At 32.4% G+C, this 21,844-nt stretch overlaps 1 protein-coding gene across 1 annotated transcript in view; it reads right to left on the bottom strand.

Annotated features, from left to right (window-relative positions):
- LOC134681792 (uncharacterized) overlaps window positions 1-21,844 on the bottom strand; it is an 80,997-nt gene that overhangs the window by 21,841 nt on the left and 37,312 nt on the right. Inside the window, exons 3-4 of the mRNA XM_063541437.1 lie at window positions 7,653-7,749; window positions 467-631 (exon numbers count right to left, since the gene is read on the bottom strand). Of these exons, the coding sequence (XP_063397507.1) occupies window positions 467-631; window positions 7,653-7,749 (262 nt within the window). The remainder of the gene's footprint in view (window positions 1-466; window positions 632-7,652; window positions 7,750-21,844) is intronic.

The raw sequence follows: 21,844 nt of genomic DNA, 5'->3' as shown, positions 1-21,844 counted from the left end.
TAGAACGTATATCAAATCAAGAAGTTTGATAAGCAAAGTTGTTCCCCCAAGCTACAACACATGTTTTATACGCATATTTTTTTTTCTTCAGGTCAATCATTTAAAGACAGGTTTGAAAAAAATGATTGACTATTTCAGATTTTGAATAAAATCTATCATTGGGATTATGAATGTCCATAGTATTTAAATTCAAAAGATGGTCTATCACTGAATTTGGCAAAATCTCAAGGAATTGAAATGTTAACAACAAAGTTTGTTGTCAACAAAAAGAATAGTATAGCTACTAAATAAAGGACACCTGGGCTAAACAGACTCCAATAAGAATGGAAATAACCAGGACTGTCTGGTGATTCTCACAAATAATTATAAATATACATTATCTGCTCGTTATTAAAGTTTTTAAGAAAGAAAAGCTGTGTTATTTAGCATATAATCTTCAAATGGCACTTAAAATGTAAAACAATACCTGTGTTTCCACTGTAACCACTGACTGTTAGTTTGTATTGGCTTGAAGTGTCGCCAATAGAGAAGTGCTTGTATTTAGCATATGCATGATTTTCATGAAAATCTCCTAAATCAATACGCAGAGTATATTCCCCACTTGATGTTAGATGATGTAGCTTTTTGTTACCTGAAAATAAAAAAAAAGAATGTTTATCAAGGTGATGTTAGGTGAATTCGTCCTTTCTGATAATATTGTATTGTTAAAAAGTTTCACAGATCTAGAGTTTACGTAATGTTACTACTGTACCTCAATTGTTATACATGTAGTTATAAGCTGTTTACAGAACTTACATTGTTAGGTTGATGTTTAGACAAGTTGTATATATTTTATTTGGCAATCACCAATGGCAGTCAGCAGGGTTAAAGAACATCAGTTGTTCGACCTGTTAGTCAAATGCGTTTTGTTTAGATATACTTTTTCACGCTTTTGGTCTTTTGGAAAATGTTGTTTGTGCTGTTTTTAGACCCTTCTACAACGAAATTTGTTTGACATGCACACGTATAAAAATTGCGGTTTTTATCCAACGCAGTCATAGGTTTGAACGTAGTTTTCAATTTAGACTCGTATATATATATATATGTAACGCTCAGAGCTGTGTCCTTCCCCATAAACCTGCCCAATTCCCCAAACGTGTCCACATGACATCACTGTACTGCAAAACGTGTCTTTATGTAAAAGGGCACCAAACGTGTCAAATATCCCAAACGTGTCTATAAGCTTCTTTTTTTTCGGTTACTGGAACTATCATTCGATTCCATAATTTAAATACGTACTAGGTTATTTGGTTTTTGCTTTCATTAACGTTTACTCATTTTATTATTTCATGAATAAATAAAAATAAACTATTACGGTCTTTTCTAAACCGACAGTCTTTGACCTGTGTTAAAGTGGGGGCGTCCGTTTCGGCTATGTTTTGTGTAAATGTAAGCAATCATGCTCAGTTAGATTGTTAATATTAAATCAGATACCTCGTGTATGGAGAATGTCATTTTTTTCTGCGTATTAAACCCTTTGTAGCAATTTATTCTTTCATAGTGCCATCAGTTCTTTTTTTGACAGCATTTAAAAAGATTTCCATAACGGAGATTGAAATATTTTCTTACTGAAATCATACAAATTTGGTCTTTCCATGCTCTTAAATGTTATAGATTAAATTCACAACTAGTGCTAATCCCGAATTACCGTAATAATTTAGACCTTATCATAAATGCCCGTTATGATAATAGAACCCATCTACTGTATTTATTATGCCGTTCAAATTATGCGTAAAAAAGTTGGCACTGGATGTTATTTCTCTTTTTTGTGTGTCTTTAGTAATGCTCGAAATCTACAATTTATAAAAATAAAATAACATGATAACAGCTTTGAGAAAACCAGCACTGTGTAAAAAAGGGAAGTCAATTCTGCGGAAAATCATCATCGGAGTGTATTCGTACAAAATAATTCACTTAGTAAACAATTAATTCAACTGTACTAAAATTGTTCGTATGTTCGCTCTAAATGAGCCTGAAATACTTGCAACTGAACAGTTAGCAATTTCAGTCAAAAGTTAATTCATATGTTAAAGATTAAATTTGCAATAATGATAATCGTTAGCAACCGGCATTGAACAAACTAATACTAGAGGTGATTTCAGGTGCTCCGGAAGGGTAAGCAGATCCTGCTCCACATGCGGCACCCGTCGTGTTGCTTATGTGATTACAAATCCGGTAAATAGTCTAATTCGGTAGGTCAAATTCATGAAAGGGAAGGGGATTGTAGTCACGACGTAAGGAATATATCCGATATCATTTGTGAAAGGGTTATTCCATAACGGTCAACCAAATCGTGATGGCGTCCGTAAAATTTACGAAGGGATGATTTCAACTTCACCGTTTGGAACTCTTGGTTTAATAGCTTCCTTGTGAGCAGTAACCCTCTATCAAGAAAATCATGATAGGAAACGGAAGCACGGGAATATCGTATCAATTGGGAGATATAAACCCCGTATACAGGTGCTGCTGGAATGTTGCTACTTAGAAATGGAAAGTTCACAATTGGAAAGCTGAAATCATCTCTTTTGTCGTAAAGTTTTGTCTTCAACCGACCCTCATTGTCAATTTCTAGATGTAAGTCAAGATATGAAGCCGACTTAACTGTATCTGTAGTATCCTTCATCTCCAATTCGATGGGATAGATGCGATCCACATAGTCACCAAATTTTGAATTGTTTAGTGAAAGAACGTTATCTATATAGCGGAAAGTAGAGTTAAAGGATATTGCTTACTTCTTATCTTTCTTCCTAAGAAGTTCCTGCATGAAGTCAGCCTCATAATAATAAAGAAACAAGTCAGCAAGTAGAAGGGCACAGTTTGTTCCCATAAGTGTTACATATATATTATTCTAATAGGATGTTCTTCTTTAGCTTTTGTTACAAAGCCATGTTCTATTTCGAATAAAACATGGGCTGCACGTGATTGACGTCACAATTGAAATTGGAACGTCAGATAAATTTTGACCAACGCCAGAGATCAAAATGGACATTTTTGTTGGTGTTGCTCGCTAGGAATTAATCAGAAACAATTTAAAATTAATGTTTCTTTTGTTTTTTTAGTGATAAACTGCTGATTTTCCATAACGTTTTGGGTTCATCAAATCAAAATGGCGACATTTCTAATTGAAAACTTCAAATATTCCTATTAGAATCGAAATAACGCTCGGTATTAAGATATTAACAAATATAATGCCTACCCATGTCAAAATGAGCATAGAGCATGGCAGGATAGAATATTTCTTTAACAAAAAGTCAGTATCGCACATTCAAAAAATTAAATTAAATGTAAAAATTTAAAGACAAAATATGAGTAAAAATTAAGAAATTTAAACATGCTCATAATTTTTTTAAAGCTTTTATGCTTTAAATAAGCTTTGGCTGATGAAAGTTACTTTGCAATTGTTATTAAGGTTTATATATTAGATCACTTCTTGTAGAATTTCTTTTAAAACACTTCTTATAAGGTTTACTGCAATAAAACATCTTTTATACTATTTGAATAATCTTTCTAAAAATGAAAATAATAAATAATATCATTAATATCTTATATTCTATAGTGGGACCAAGAGTTTAATAGACAATAAGTTTCTTCAAAGTAAAAAAGCATTTAACTCAATCCTTTATTTCTTAGTTACAGTACTTCCTAGAAAATATCCTATTATTACAGAAAAAGGATATCAAAGATTTTAAGAGAAATTTCTATCAGAAATAATATTTTCATTGATAGTCACATAATTTTGAATTTTAAAAACATAATTATTATAGTAAATTTCAATTATTAGGAAAGCTAGCACAGCTAGTAGCACTTGCCTTATTCATCAGTGTATTTTATTTATGTTGAAAGTAAACTTTTTGAGAGAAAAACAGGGCTTTGAGCTGCTTTACATATTTATAAATAAGTATTGTATATTTTACCTGGAAAATTGGATATTAATCTCAGAAATGAAATGAAATTGGTGGGACAAATCTTGTGCATTTGACTTTAATAATGATCATTGATGATTAAATTTGACAAAAAATGCCATTGGAATAAATTCAATTTTGTCAGAACACATGCATCTCTATGAATTAACTTCTTGTTTGGTTTAATAAGCTAGTTTTTGCTCTTATTACTGTAGCTTACTTTGTAAATAGATAATAACATAAGAAAGATTTTATTTTATAAAAGATAAATATAATTAACTGACCTTCATTTCCTTTTTTCATATGTTTTTTACTACAGAATTTTCTTTGCAATGCATTTTCTATTGCTATTTTCTTGTGCTTTCAATATCCATCCATACAGTAGGCTATCAATAATTTGTCAGATCTGTCAGAGTTTTCCAAGACTTTTAGTTTCAAACGCAATAAAGAAGATCTTTGATTGTTGTTTCTTTTTTCCAATGTGAAAATTTTTACTAAGTAAATGACCCTGACACATATTTTGTTATAAACGTTACATGACGTATGTTGAAAAGGAACAATTGTGACCGTCAATTTGTGTAGGGGATCAAAAGGGGTTTCAGTTACTTTAAAATACAGGTATCGTATGGAAATGTGAAAATCCATAACTTTTAATCAAAATTTCATTCATGTCTTTCATAAAATCAGTATTTTGAAGCACTTTGAAACAGATACAAAGAAAGAAGCTAAATTTCACTGTTTTGAAAAAGAAACGCACCTAAAACCAGATACAAATTGATATGGCTTGTGGTCACTAAATTTTATGCATAAAAGTAAAAAATGATCGCTTCAAAATTGTGTAGAAATTTGAAATAGATTTCCCGGTTTCATTTGAGATTATAAAAGTTCTTTTCTGTATTTGGATACGCAAACGTCAAATTAGGAAAAGTCGATATTTTTTGGCGAAAAAACGATGGCTATTTTTTTCAAAAACGGACAGAATAAAGGAACAAGCTATTTTTTGTAATGTATGTCTGTCGTAAAGGAATTATATTGGTCACAAAACCTACAAATTTAAAAATTCAATTATAATAAAAACTTACAAGTTGCAAAAAATACTTTAAACGTCAATCTTTTAGCCGATTGATTTGGCGGACTTTTTGATGCTACGGACGACTGTAGCGCCATCTAATTCATTCCCCCTGCTTTTGTTGCTGATAAAGCTTGATGACAACGGACGTTTCCAAGGACTTGCTTCCAACTGAAAAGCTTTGTGTACAAGAGTACGAAAATGAAAAATGATGGTGACAAGCATTTTATCTTGTGAGTGCCAGATGATATTCAGAAGATTTGTTTATCAGAATGGTATAGTGACGTCGTACGTAACAACCATTGTTTGACGTAACAGTATAGAATGACTCTTGATGCGCAGTGTCTGCAACGTCGATTTTTAGGGTTTTCATAGGACATTCGAATATTTTTCAAAACCAAAACATGCATGCATTATTTCAATGTTTGTTTTTTAATCAATGTTTTTTTAAGTGTCCGGGCTTATTTCTTTAAAAGGAAAACAGGAGAAAGGATTGTATGAAAAATGCCTCGTAAGTTTCACAAAACGTGTCATCGCACACTAAAGAAATTAGACCTAGCAAGTAGACCTACAGTTGTATGTATGTGTTTTATTAGATAAATCGAATTTCTATATTTAAAAATCGGTTAAGTCTTTGTCTGATCCAGTAAAATCTGCTTTTTTATAGTTACTATATCATAAACAAACAAATAAAAAGTTTACAAATTTTTTTTGGGGATAGGATGATTTTCCAATTTGTCATCAGCTGTCTATTAAAGTATAAAGATTCGATATCTGTATATAATATAGTGATCAGTCTCTTGATACAAGGTATACGGTAGCAGGCGTTCATGTATCAACTAAAAATAAAATTATATATCTTGAAAATGTATTTACAAGTAGGCTTATTATAAGTACATATACTTATATTTTTTGCCATTGCATTGTCTTCTATGTTCTTCTCACAGTTTATTGTTTTTGGCTGATAATGTTCAAATAATTTATATTGAAAAGACAAAGCACTATAAGCGATGATAGTCCGTCGGAAGGTTACGATAAATGGCTGACCCGTGTTAAGAGAGAGCCACATCTCTTGAACCCTTGTAGATGTCGAAAATGAAGAGGCTAATAACGCTACAAGGCGGCACTCGCACCCGCAAAGTGTAAAGGGATTAATATAAGTTGCAAAAAATGTTTCCAAATCCACTATAATAATAAATATGTTTAAATTAATCAAATTAAAGCACTGTTACTTCAAAAATAATTGCATGCATTCGGCTGACTCCTTGTCGACTTTTTCATTTAAAAGTGTGTTTGAATGCATTGAATTTCAAGTTGACTTCAGTGTCTTTTCACATTGTCCGTGGACTATATTCAGAACTCTGCAAAACGACTCTATATCTGAGCTTTATCAACCAGTGTATGACCTTTTACGGTGGTGAGACACTTTTTTCCGGGGCGTAAGACGGGAAAAGTCCAAAAGTAAATTGACACCTTGCGTTTTTAATTCGACTAAAAATTACTTGCTCCATCGAGAGGAAGCCTATTAATATTTGCAATATACGTTTAAGAATCGTAAATGTTGCGAACGCCATCACGAGAATTACATGAGCAACACAAGTGCCACATGAGGAGCAGGATCTGATCATCCTTCCGGAGCACCTAAGATCAACCCAGTTTTTTGGTAAATATGTGTTGCTTAGTCTTTAATTTTTCATTTTTGTGTCATGTGTACAGTTTTGTTTGACTGTTTGTCTGTTTATCTTTATTTCTTTTTTTAGTCAAGGCATTGTCAGTTTATTTTCGATCTTGGTATCTTTCGGCCTCCAGTTTAATCTAAGATTTGTATAATATATTACGCAAATCCTTGGTTGAATTCGACCGTAAGTCGGACACCATTTACATTACAAACTCCTTATTCTTCCTTGGGGAATACATGTACCTTGTCAAGTTCTAAATTCAACTAACTATCATTAGTATTGATTCCAAACTTTCGTAACTGGTCACAATTAGTGGGTTTTTTCCCCAATTTCACGGTTCACTGATCAAAGAAATGGATAGTGCGAATAGAACATCTGTGTACTTTGACACATTCTTGTTTTTAATTAAATGAACAGGTATAAATTGTAACGCACGTGAAGAAATAGGAAAACTTTGGCAAAGAAAGTTAGAAACGTTATTATCATACCTGGTTATTTCTATAATTAAAAAAAAAAAGATTTTTATGAAATATAAAAGATAAAAGTATTTAGAACTAATATGTTATTAAATGTTGAACAATTTTCACTAATTCAAAATCGGCTTATTTATTTTGACGTTGGACTTGTTTCTGTCATAAAAAAAAACGCCGATCAACGGGGCGTGACCAGCCATCCTGATTTAGCTGTCAGAACATTGTGACGTCATTTGTTTTGTGATGGTCCTTCTTCTTATCAAACAGTTGTGATGTAATATTTCAGACCAGAAGTTTGTTAACTTTCTTGCCAATAATAATTGTCGTAATTTGGAAACAAGCTTAAATGAGATAATTCATAAGGTTTCAAGAAAAATGATAAGAATAGTACAGTAAGGGAAATTATAAAGTTATGGGACAGAGCCGTTGAATATCAACAGACATACGACGATGTTCTGAGAAACGCAAAACTGTATTAAAGAATTTATACCTAGCCAAAATTCCGCATTCAGGTTTCCGAAGCCATCTTCATACTCCACCCAACCACGTTCGAAATTTGTTTTTCCATTTATCCTACGCTGAAAAACCTGTAAAAATGACCAAACATTTTCTCTTGAACATTTTCTATTATTCATTCTAACATGACGTCCTTCAAATGCTTTGAGTACACACATGTGGTAAAATATAAATATATGGCATGTGCTGTTCCCGTTGTACTCCCACGTCATATGGTGTTGTTTTATGAATGAGGAAGCCGACGTTATAGAACGATGACGTAAGAATATAAGCATTTTACGGGAAAATACACACTTGTATAACCGAAAATCATTGCAACCAGGAAACATTAACAAATGATGCTGAAATGTGGTATAAGCCTTTTTTTGGTACATATTAGACATGTAAGTAAATAATCATTTTAATTCATCCAAAACTAATAGTTAAAGCATGCCACTAATTCACTTTGATCCAAAAAAATTGCCGTATTTTTCCTATTAGAATCGAAATAATTTATGAATATCATGAACTTATCTTTTTGTCAATTTCTTCGGGTGAACAATTATCCCTCTTACTGCGGGAAGGACATAAGTGTCCTCCGCTGTCTTACTGCAGGATAGCTGCGGAACCGTAGCTCTTAGGTCCTTATGTTATTTTTTGACTATTTGCGGACCATAGAGCTACGGATTTTTCCTATTTCAAAACGTTCGGAATTGCGACCCAGGTTCAGGTCGCACTTATTTCCCAAAAAGTTATTGTTTAAAATCAATGCAAAGCTTGTCAATATACATAGTTCGTTTCGTTAGATATTTTTCTAGGATATGACGTACCTATTTATGTTTGAATATTCATTTCCTAAACACTATTATCTAATTATTTCCATTTGTATACATTCTCCGCCTATTTTGTACGGCCATGTTGAATCTCGTGGTGACGTCACGAAAATCAAGAAAAGATAACACTGTTAGGAAAGCACGTGTTAGTCTGTTTACGTTGTCTTTAATTTAATTTTTACGACTTGTTGAATGAAAGTACGTATAATTAAAATTATATACTAAGGAAAACAATAATTCGTTCTAGCAATTTAAATATTGAGTATGAATAAATGTTGTAAAGTCTTATAAACACTCGATTCTCGTTAAAAAATAAGTAAACAAACCAACACGTGTTTTTCTAAAAGAGTTATCTGTTCTTGTTTTTCGTAGGCGTTCCTCACCTCCAACAATTATTGAATACGTTTTACTCATCATTTCAGTTGGAAAGAAGATAACGGTTTGACCCCAAGTTTATCAGCAACACAAGAGTCATGTGACCGTGAAAAATCAGCATAAAAACGGACGAGATAAACCGCATTTTTACTCACTAAATACTATTGTCGTAATAAAAACTTATTTACCCAACAAATCTTGAATATACAAAGTTTTTTCTCGTCAAAACTTACACATCAAACCAAAGTCCTTTATTCTTAATTTTATCTTCAAACTTGGTATTAATGATAAAATTGTGAAGTCTCCTAATCGAAAAATCTAAATATTTACGAGGAAACTAAACATGATGGGCTGAATGTAAATTTTTTAAGGATCTCATTAAGACACACACTCGATATGAATATCTCTGCAATAGAATGTTGGATACGCAAACGTCAAAATATATACAATACGAAGCGGTGTTTTTTATGCCGATTTGTGCAAGTGGTTATCTCCCCTTTATATCATAAGTCAAAAATAAAAACCCAGCAAAATGCATAAAAATTTAAAAAGCAGTTTACTTTACAAAATTAGAAAGAAAATAAACGAAACTCGATCTACAACTATGTTATAAGTATATACAGAAGAGATACTTCCCTTTTTTCAGAGAAGAACTAAATGAAACAAATTTAAAAAGACAAAATATTAGTGGAGAAGAAACAATTAAAAAATGTGGATAATGATGGCACCTACGTGTTAAAATAAAACCCGATCTATATTGAAATAAATTAGACCTGGCTGATAAATACTTTGTATTTTTTTATAATTGTATATGGGATCATTCCTAGTAGATTTTTTTTAAACACTTCTGCTAATATTTAAAGCAATACAACATATTTAATTCTATTTGAATAATCTTTCTGAAAATTGATATAACAAAAGTACTGATCATTTATATTTAGTATTCTATAAGGTGGGAACAAGACTAAAGAGTCACAAAAGCTTTCTTCAATTTAAAAGGGACTTTAAACTCAAGCCTATGTTTCTTAGTTGAACAGTAAAATACTGCCTATAAAATATCCTACAGAAAAGGGATAAGTTTTATACCAAAAATATTGACAGAAATTCTGTAAAAAAAATTATGCTATAAATCATAAATGAAAGTGACACAATTTTGAATTTCAGAATCATTATTATTGTAAAATTAAACTATTAGACTAGCTTACACAGGTGCCCTTTGTCTTATTTCTAAGGGAATTTTATAGATTATGGAAGGAAACGTTTTGAAAAATTGGGGCTTCTTCTCTTCAGGTTACTACATTTGTATATCAACTGCTTTACATATTTATAAAAAAAAATGTCTGGTATAAATATTTTACCTGAATAATTGGATATTGATCTCAGAAATGAAATGAAATTGTTGGGACAAACTTTGTGCATTTTACTTCAATAATGATCAATGATGATTAAATTTGACAAGAATTTGACATTTGAATAAATTAAATTTTGTAAGAACACATATCTATGAATTAACTTCTTATTTGGTTTGATAAGCTAGTGATTGCTCTATTACTGTAGCTTACTTGGTAGAGAGATAATAATATAAGCAACTATAATTTTAACTTACCTTCAATTCCTTTTTTCATATGTTTTTTTACTTCAGAATTTTCTTTGCAATGCATTTTCTTTTGCTATTTTTTTTTTTTTTTTTGCTTTTGCCAATCCATAGGCTATCAATACTTTGTCAGCTTTGTCAGAATTTCTCAAGACGTATAGTTTCAAACGCAATAAAAAAAGATTTTTGTTTGTTGTTTTACTTTTCCAATGTGTAAATGTTTACTATATACATGACTCCTGACTCATATTTTATTATAAACGTTACATGACGTATCTTGAAAAAAGAAACCTGTCACAGTCAATTTTGTTTAGGGCATCAAAAGGGGTTTTAGTTACTTTAAAATACAGGTATCGTATGGAAATGTGAAAAAAACAACTTTTAATCAAAATGTCATCCATATCTTTTATAAAATCAGTATTTTAGAGCACTTTGAAACAGGTACAATTAAAAGAAGCTTAACTTCACTCTATTGAAGTAGAAACGCAGCTAAAACCAATTACAAATTGACATGGCTGGTGGTCACTAACATTAATGTATAAAAGTAAAAAATGATGGCTTCAAAATCGTGTAGAAATTTGTATAGTTTTCCCGGTTTCATTTAAGATTATAACCGTTCTTTTCTGTATTTTGATACGCAAACGTCAAGTTAGGAAAAATCTTTTTTTTTGGCGAACAAAAACGATGGGTATGTTTTTATTTAGAACGGACAAGACAAAGGAATAGCAACAACAAGCTATTTTTTTGTAATGTTTGTATGTCGTAAAGAAATTACATTCGTCACCAAATCTAATAATTTTCAAATTTAATGATAATAAAAGCATGTCAAATTGAAGAAAATACTTTAAACGTCAATATTTTACCCGATTGATTTGGCGGACTTTTTGACGTTACGGACGACTCTAGTGCCACCTTAATAATTCGCCCTGCTATTATTGCTGATAAAGATTGACGATAACGGTCGTTCACAAGGACTTGCTTTATAACTGTGTGGTTATTATTTTTGTTGTTGTTTTCTTTTTACCTTTCTAAAAACGCCATCATTACGTCATATTTTATTTGACGTCATTCGACGTCGTAACTGTTTTGACGGCATACAAGCGCGATCAAATTTAAAAATGAACAATTTGTATTTTTCAATTGATTAGATAAAAAGACATAGGTTGAAACAGAAGGGAAAAAACCAACATCTACAAATGATCAATACAAACAAAGCTATTTGCTAATTGGTTTTATTTCTAAATAAATATTAAAAAAAAACAAATGTCCGATTTGAAGGGACACACATATATACTAAGTCTTGAACTTGATGCGTGCCCTTACTTCTTGAAAAACCAAATTAATAAAACAACGAAAATGTCTACGTTGGTAAATACAATGTATTTGTCAAATTCATTACTATATCACAATGATGCTTAGGAAACCCCGCTTGAACTTAATTCCAAAAGAAAGACATTTTTTGACATTGTGCGTAGTAATTTTTTTTTTGTCTTACACGTCGATGTCACCTTGCATCTGAACACAATGTACACACATTTAGTGTGTTAGTTTGAAAAAGTAATGGCGAGTTCAGCTGTGAATATTTGACCGGATTATTTAGTCTCTTTAAGTCAGTGAAATGATTGACTTAACTAAAACAAGGTAAGGAAATCGTATACTGTATGTGCACAACCTTAACTGCTTTAGATGACTAACACAAAATCATTCGTTGTTTATGATAATATATTATTTTTTTGTGATGAAGGAATCCTGATCTATCCTACAAAAATTAAATTAAAAAGTTCTGTACAAAATTTGAACTTAAAACAATCTCTTTCAGACTTGCATTGATAGCATATCCATACTAATATGAAGTATAAAATATTTATGACTTGTGATCTAAAAAATAATTGTTCACTTAGAACTACTGAAATACTTTTTAATATAAAATATAAAAATGCATAGTATTTTTTTTTTTTTCAACAGAAAAAGAAAAATATAAGACCTAGTCTTTTTGTTCATATTTATTTTCAAGTTCATGATTAGAACCATTTATCTATTAGTTTAGTGTGGTTTTTTTTATAATTTGAGTCCATTCATTAGAATTGTTACTTGCATGAAATCAATGAGACAACATTTATTGTTATATTTAGTTTGTTCATACAAGGATTGCAAACTAATTTCCTTTTATCTAGATTTATGAAGATTTTACATTCAGAATACTTTCATCTCATTACAGAGTATATAAGTACTCATACTTTCCACGGACTATACAAGAGTGGAACCACCTTCCAACAGCTACAACTGAAGCTTCAACAATTGAGGGGTTCCAGAGTGCACTAGCCAAGAATAGTGCACCCAAGAAGCCAACACCATAGACAGCAGCCAAGTGTACATAGTTTTAAACTGTATATATATTCGGAACGTTTTATTTGTAAATAGTTATTGGAGAATTGCTGTCTCATTCTCCGTCTAGTGGACTTATAACATTCTTTTAAGGAATCCAGTCCTAATCAAGGAAGAAGAAGAAGAAGATCTCCAGTTTAAATGAAACAGGTAGGACCAGGTATCAGTAATGAACAGGAACTCCCTTTTTATCATTTTAATCCTGTCTTGAGCCATTATTCATGAATATTTGAACTACCCATGTATCAATTGAGAAGACATTTATTTCTGTGTTAAAATAATTTGGTAACAGCAGTAAAATACTTACCAAAACAAAATTATTAAATTAACTCTTGGAATATTAGAATTTAAAATTCATTATTATCTCTATGATGGCACATAGGGACATCTATGGCCTATTTCACTGGGACTGAGTTGTGAAAAATGATAAAATTGAAGTTCTCTTATTTTATTGCGCATATTTACAGAATCAAAATAATCTTAATTAGATTATTTTGATAATATCCACATGTAAAAAACAGCAGATGATGCTTGATTTAACTCGTGAATTACCGTCGTCAGAAATATCGACACATCGAGGTGGAACATTTGCGTACCTTAGCGTATCAAGTGTCACAAATTTGACATATCAAAGTCCAAGTTATGTTACATAACATTATCTAAATTCAGCATAGCTTCCCGAGAAGTTGAGGAGGAAAATTACGATTTTTATTTACTGTAACCAATTTTTTTCGTCAACACCGTGACTTTGAAGACACATTTTGAGAGAGAGAAAATGATTTTATTCGGTAAATGAGTTGAGTAATATATTTCTCATACACTTAAGAATGTTTACTTAAAAGGAACTTAGTTTTAATTCATGCAAAACACTACACTTCAAAAAACGGGCTCCACTTTCTTTTTGGAAAAAAATGCCCATATATGGTAATCACATGACGTCCATTGTTGCTTTAAGAAATGGGGTCAAACCGGGGTCAGCTTTCCGACTGATATGTCCTTTCCGTAGTAAGCAGATGCAGATTTGTAAAAAGAAAAACGTTTAGTCTGTTGGCATGATTGATAAAAGAATTAAATTGATGGAAGAAATGAATTAGACATAGCCAGAAATAAGTAGTGCTTCTTTAATTAATATTCATTATATGTAAATGAGAATTGTACCACGTGATACTAGTTTGAACTGGACTGGCTTGATATCATTAAGATCTTTAAAACACGGATATTATAAGTTGCCCGTCACAGAACTTTGGTTATAATCACTTTGATATTTCCGTAAAGTTGTCAGGCGATCAAAATCAAAACTTTGAACGCGAATTTAGTGTTTTTTTCTCTTTTTCGTGAATTTATTCCTCTTAGGGGCATTTTCACTTTACGTGGGAACCTAGAGTTCAACGACTACGCATACAAGGTATGGCCTTGCTTATTCTTTGGACATTCAAGTTTCAAATTTCACCCCGGCAACCTGTTTTTCTAATGAACTTGTTAGCAAATTTTCAACATGAAGTTTGCAAATTTGACGTTTCAGCCATTTTAGCCAGTATTCTATACTGCAATGTTAAACGCATCTCGCTTCAAATTTTAAAATAGCTCAGAAACCTTGATTTTTGCAACAACAGTCATTATGTTTCCTTTAAATGGTCTATATTGCTGTGGATATTTTTTTTCTGCCCCGGCAACCTGTCTTTCACATAAATTAAAGTTAAAATAGACATTTTTCAAAATTCCCTATCATTTCAATAGAATTTCCGTGACCCGTATCCGATTTCATTAGTATAATATTCAAATAAGCAAAGTGGCGTTGATTTCTGGATATGACATTTCAGACAACCATTCTAGGGTTCTGGACATAGGTATAACAAAATGTAGCCATTTGATGGGGTATACATTATACTTTGTATATAAAATTTGTAATATGAATAAAATGATTGACAGCTTGAAGACCTTGAACTAATATTTGAAATTGATCACGTTACAGTTTCATCAAATGAAATGAAAGCTCGCGCTAGTAACTTTTGCGCTTCGTATATATAATCTTCTGCGTATTTCATGTAATAGAGCCCCAGAATTTGCAGAAAGTAAAGAAAATGTATAATTTTCCCGATTTTTCAGTTTTGCGCCCCGTGATCGTATGCGCAGGCTATTGCATTAGAAAGTTAACAAAAATGTCGGATTCCAGCGTGACGGATTTTTAAAATTATTCTAATGACGGTAAGAATTGTTTTTTTTGTTTTGATGGTTTTCAAGATATCGTACAAATTAATTATATCTTTCTGGTTGTTTATCTCATTGAAAAATACATATTTATACATTTAAACTAAAGTTTTCGAACAAACTGCTTTCTTCCGTTATTTTATTAATTCGATTGTTTGATCATTTATTAAACTCAATTGTATGATAAAACAATAAACAGTAGGGGAACGCATTGTTTTTCAAGGAATATTTTTTGGAAATATAAAAAAAAAAAAATACTGGAACAGTTTAGAATAAGAATAGAGTTTGTGTAGACATAAGTTTTGTTTAAGGTATTTTAAAACTCATTTAAAAAAAGGGAAAAAAAAAACGGTTCTTACATTTTCTTTTATATCAAATCTGTTGCTTTTAATGATCAGTGTCTGACAGCATTTACACATTTTGTATATAGTCTTGCAAGAAAGAAAGCAACAAATACAAGAAAAAACAGTTTTTATTCTTTCATTGTGTCATCATACGTTTTTTGATTGAGTTAAGTCTGCCAATTGATATTTTATCGTGTGTTTTTATATGTTGTGATGTTATGCTATTGTTTCAGAAAAAGGGAGAAGGTTTGGATCCATTAAAACGTTTAATCCCGCTGCAAATGTTTGCACCTGTCCTAAGTCAGGAATCTGATGTACATCAGTTGTCGTTTGTTTATGTAATATATACGTGTTTCTCGTTTCTCGTTTTGTTTATATAGATTAGACCGTTGGTTTTCCCGTTTGAATGGTTTTACACTGTCTAGTGATTTTGGGGCCCTTTATAGCTTGTGATTCGGTGTGAGCCAAGGCTCCGTGTTGAAGGCCGTACTTTAACCTATAATGATTTACTTTTTAAATTGTTATTTGGATAGAGAGTTGTCACATTGGCACTCACACCACATCTTCCTATATCTATCTTAGAAATATTTTCAAGCTTTACTATCGACTGTTCTTTTGAAAAATTGTTTAACTGCTGAATACTGTACCCATCAGTCCGTTGGGGTTGATAACCAACTAATGGTAGTCTTGTTTACTTTACTCACTACTCCGACTATAGACCTTTTAATTGCTATATTTCCTGGGTCGCCAGTGTTCGTTTATGAAGTGTATCCGTTATACATGTTATACATTAAAATTGAAAATAGAAATGGGGAATGTATCAAAGAGACCATAACCCGACCATAGAAAAAACAACAAAACAACAGCAGAAGGTCACCAACAGGTCTTCAATGTAACGAAAAATTCCCCCACCCGGAGGCGTCCCAGGACCCAGCTGACCCCTAAACAAATGTATACTAGTTCAGTGATAATGCACGCCATACTAATTTCCAAATTGTATACAAAAAACTATAATTAAAATAATACTAGACTAACAATGACCAGAGGCTCCTGACTTGGGACAGGCGCAAAAATGCGGCGGGTTAACCTTGTTGATGAAATCTCAACCATCCCCCTATATCTCTAGTCAATGTAGAAAAGTAAACGCATAACAATACGTATAATTAAAGTCAATTCAAGAGAGGTCCGAATCTGATGTCAGAGGATGTAACCAAAGAAAATAAACAAAATGACAATTATGCAAAAATAACAACAGACTACTAGCAGTTAACTGACATGCCAGTTCCAGACTTCAATTAAACTGATTGAAAGATTATGATTTCATCATATGAATATCAGGCACAATCCTTCCAGTTAGGGGTTTAGTATAATACCATCATAACATATATGAGAAGATAATAACCCGTGTCACGCCAACAACTGGGTTTTGAATAAATGTGTTCAGTTTCGATGCAATGACCTGACAACAGTATCGTAACTATATCCCTTCTTAATAAGTATATTTAAAGGTTTTGTTAGTTTCTGCGCTGAATACTGACATTTTTGTGCTTTATAAAGAATATTTCCATAAAAAATTGGATGTGACATACATAAACGTTTAAGAAGTCTGCATGTTGAGCTATATTTACGAATGATGTCATTATACTGATGATACAATTTAGTAAATGTTTTGACTAGTTTGTGATATCGAAAACCCTGGTGTAATAATTTTTCAGTAATACATAAATTTCTCTCGTAAAAATCTACAACATTGTTACATACACGGGCGAATCTTACCAGTTGAGCTATATAAACACCGTAATATGATGACAAGGGAACGTCATCATCTAAAAATGGATAATTAACGATCGGAAATGAAAAATCATCTCTTTTATCATAAATTTTAGTATTAAGCTTTCCGTTAGTGATATACATGTAGATATCACGATTGTATGATATTCAAAAGTAAAATAACAAAAAATACTGAACTCCGAGGAAAATTCAAAACGGAAAGTCCCTGATAAAAAGTCAAAACCAAGCAATAAAACACACCAAACGAATGGACAACAACTGTCATATTCCTGACTTGGTACAGGCATTCTCAAATGTAGCAAATGGTGGATTGAACCTAATTTTATAGCGCTAAACTTTCACTTGTACGACAGTCGCACCAATTTTCATTATATTGACAGTGATGCATGAAGAAAATGTCACAAATAGGGAGAAAAAAACAACACGGACCCCACCAAACATTAGGGATAATTTAAGGTGCTACGGAAGTGAAACCAGATCCTGTTACAAATGTAAAACCCGTTGTGTTGCTCATGTTTATACAAAGCCGGTAGATATTTTAATTCGATATGTCACATTCGTGAAAATGAAAGAGGATTGTAGTTACGACATAAGGAACATGTCCGATATCATCTTCATAACGAATATTCCATAAAGTTAAACCCACTCGAGATGGCGTCCGTAATATCTACGAAGTGATGATTACATCTTCGCCATTTTGATCTCTTGGTTTTAAAAAAAGGTAACAATTGGGAGGCTGAAATCCTCTTTTTTGTCATAACGTTTTGTTTTAGTAAATTTTCGATATAGGTCTTAATCAAATGGCAAAATTAAAAGTTCAAATACATCCATCAAACGAATAGAAATATAACTTCTGTCATATTCCAGACTTGGTTCAATCATTTTCTTGTGAAGAAATAAGGATTAATGGATTGAACCTGGTTTTATAGCGCTAAACTTCACACTTGTATTACAGTCACATCAAATTCCATTATATGTATAACTATGCGTGAACAAAACAGACATACTAGGTAAAATTGTCAAAATAGGGATACAGCCATCATCACCGTGTCACAATCTCAATAGAACAAAAACAAACAAATATATAACATAGAGGTTTAAAAGGGGGGAAACATATTTAACAACCACATGCATTGCTACTTATATATGTATTTTAAATCCACCCAAATGACTGCATGGCGAGGTTCACATCAACTCGAGTAAATAGTCGCGTGTTTGTTGTTACTAAGTGTTACGTCTAACAAGGAAAGATATAACATATTTTTGTCATTCTGAGCATTTCAATATTATAACAATAACATAATGACATAGTAATAGAACTATAAAATATATATGGTGGGATGTTAAAAGTACAAATCTTCGTCATATGTACCGAAAAAAACCCACAAAAAGTAGCACGTACAAAGCACACCAGCAAAATGATTTTTTTTACAAACAACACATTGATATCTTCTTCTTCTTCTATATGTATGTTTTTCCAATTATGGAACACCTTCTCAACGGATATATTATCCAGGTGGGATTTAATTAAAACATATATATATATATATAGTATGCACTAAAAGTTTTCCACAAATAACTTTTAAAAAATAGATTCACTGTACACAGCATTTACATTATGCAGACTCCCTGTCACCGCTAAATATATATATGTGAGATTCAAGTAAATAAGTCCCAGTAAATAGCCGGACTTTTATCGCTCCCTTTTAAACATCCGTAACGGTTGACAAAAGGCTGGTCCAAACCGGATGTGTAGATCCAATTCTTAACAATGTTTTGACCAATTGCAAATATGTTAAAATATGTAAATGAAGACTTTGTTACTATTTCTTTAATGATGGTTTTAGTCTAATAATCCCGAACTGCTAATTTATCTGTTGCTTTCCATTTCAATATTGACGGTAAATTTTGACAAAGTGTATTTATACTGGGCAGATCATATAAAGCTAGTGTGACGACAGTGATAAGGACGACTATGCATTAAAAAGAGCGAAATCTATAGTTACTGTCCCCTTTCGTATTTAAAACTCAAACAGATAAACATTTGAATAAAAACCTACAGTAACAATTTCTATCTGATTTAATAACTTCGTGGTATTCATAAGTTACATTTTATTAAAGTTACAGTGAGATTAATCATTTGATAACTTGACATCCCTTGTTTCTATGATATGCGCTATATGGCACAGTCCAATCAAGGTGAACTCGTCCAGGGTAAAAAACACCCTTGTTACTAGACAATACAGGGTAACGATATTGTCCAAAAGTGGTACATCCCAATCATCTAGCCGTCAGCAGTCAGTCAGGGTCGGTATTACGATCAGACGTTTAATTAATAAGATAAATACCTGCTTATTGTTCCAAACATTGTATTCACTGCTCAAGTCTTTCCAATAACTGAAACTTAGTAGAAGAATTATCTTAAGCTACAAGTGAGCTGCATCGAGAAAAACGGAAGAGCTAGAGAGCTAAGAGAGCTTCGTTTATTAAGATATAGCGGAAAGAGCAACAATATTGCGAGCCTGTTGAGGTAACTATTTGAAATAAAAATATTGTGAGCAAGTAGATCTTGCTGTTTATTTGACCTATAGAGTCATTGAGCCAGTTGCGCTGAAAAATAATTGAGCTGAAGGAGCTTTAATGAGCCGAGAGAGTTGAAAAGGCATTGTAAACAAAAGAAACTATGCATTAAGTCTCAGGTCTCGAGAATCAACTCGGGTACAGACCCCTGACACGTTACACTAGCTTACTGAAGAAGCTGAGATGGTTATCAATATACATGATCATTTGTCTGTCTACTAAGCCTTGAATTGTCGAGTTGTTACAAGAAAGAACACTGTACAGAAACGAAAGTTGCCTTTTATGTATTTCTCCCTCAATTTTTAGAGCACCCAACAGCATAAATACCGACCCAGTGGCTGTTCGTGTAGGCAGAGACTGAATATTACGTAATGTTTTTTTTCTGTGGAAACGTGCCATGATATCAAGTTGGCTCTGGTTAGGAAGGAATATTTCCATTACATATAACAAACGAGGAATAACATAGCTCTATTATATATCTTGTAAGATGTCTGTGGGTTTAGTCTATTTGTTCCATTGAGACCAGTATTCATCAGAGAGTATAGGGTTCTTCTCGCAATTCTGATGCGCGCGTCAATATTAAGATTGTTTACCTTCAATTCTGCTCTTATAAAGCAAAGATGTGCTGTGTCTTCTGATGGATAAACAGGGGTATTGCCTTGTGTCCAGTTTGAGTCGGACTAATTTATCCTTTTCGGTTTGTTGAGGATGACAGCTTTAGTTTTGGTAGGATTTATTGTTACTCTAGACTGTTTGACATGATGAGTTGCAACAGAGAGCACGCATTGTAATTCGTGGCTTGAGAAAAGCTATGTCAGTGGCAAAGAGACAACAACCCGACCAAATAAAAAACAACTGCAGAAGGTCACCAACAGGTCTTCAATGTAGCGAGAAATATCCGCACCCGAAGGCGTCCTTTAGGTGGCCCCTAAACACATATATACTAGTCCAGATATAATGAACGCCATACTGATTTCCAAATTGTACACAAGAAACTAAAATTAAAATAATACAAGACTAACAAAGGCCAGAGGCTCCTGACTTGGGACAGGTGCAAAAATGCAGCGGGGTTAAACATGTTTGTGAGCTCTCAACCCTCCCCCTATACTTGTAACCAATGTAGAAAAGTAAACGCATAACAATACGCACATTAAAATACAGTTCAAGAGAACTCCGAGTCTGATGTCAGAAGATGTAACCAAAGAAAATAAACAAAATGACAATAATACATAAATAACAACAGACTACTAGCAGTTAATTGACATGCCAGCTCCAGACTTCAATTAAACTGACTGAAAGATTATGATTTCATCATATGAACATCAGGCACAATCCTTCCCGTTAGGGGTTTAGTATCATACCATTATAACATATATGAGAAGGACATAACCCGTGTCATGCCAACAACTGTCTTTAGAATAAATGTGTTTAGTTCCGATGCAAATACCTTATCAGTGACTCAAAATTAACGCCAAAATATGCAATCTTTAATGACTTGACAACAGTATCGTATATATATCCCTTATTAATAAGTCTATTCAAAGGTTTTGTAAGTCATTTGTGTCAATTTTAATACCAAGACAGTGCAGATTGTTCACATATACTTTATATAGAAAAGGTCGTACTCCCTGATGAATATTAAAGCTATCACCAATGGTTCTCCTCCATTTGACTCTTGAAATTAGCCCTGAGTAAAGATTTTTTACTATTGACCAGAGAGGATGATTCTGTGTATGATCATATAACGCATCTAGTTGTAAGATGTCATCTACCATGTCGAAGGCCTTCTGACTTCCCACAGTAATAAGAAATGAAGGCTCCATTGTGACTCGTTTTACTTGTGCACTAGCTTCAGTTATAATGAGACTGGTCATAAGCATCGACAAGCCTTTTGTAAAGCCGAATTGAAAAGATGACTGATTAAAATTCACTGTTAGACGAGGTAGGATGGTACATTTGAAGAGTTTGTCTGTTTTGAGATGGTAATTTTTCTTGCCATGAGATTTCCAGAATTGATATTTTTCTTTACCTATTTTGAGCAGCTTAAGAGTGGTTGGAAATTACTTGAGTTGTGGAC

The sequence above is a fragment of the Mytilus trossulus genome, chromosome 8 (genome assembly GCF_036588685.1).
Source record: "Mytilus trossulus isolate FHL-02 chromosome 8, PNRI_Mtr1.1.1.hap1, whole genome shotgun sequence".
NCBI classification, from domain to species: domain Eukaryota; kingdom Metazoa; phylum Mollusca; class Bivalvia; order Mytilida; family Mytilidae; genus Mytilus; species Mytilus trossulus.
Note: the sequence above shows the minus strand (reverse complement) of the source record. Positions and strands in the feature narration are given on the sequence as shown.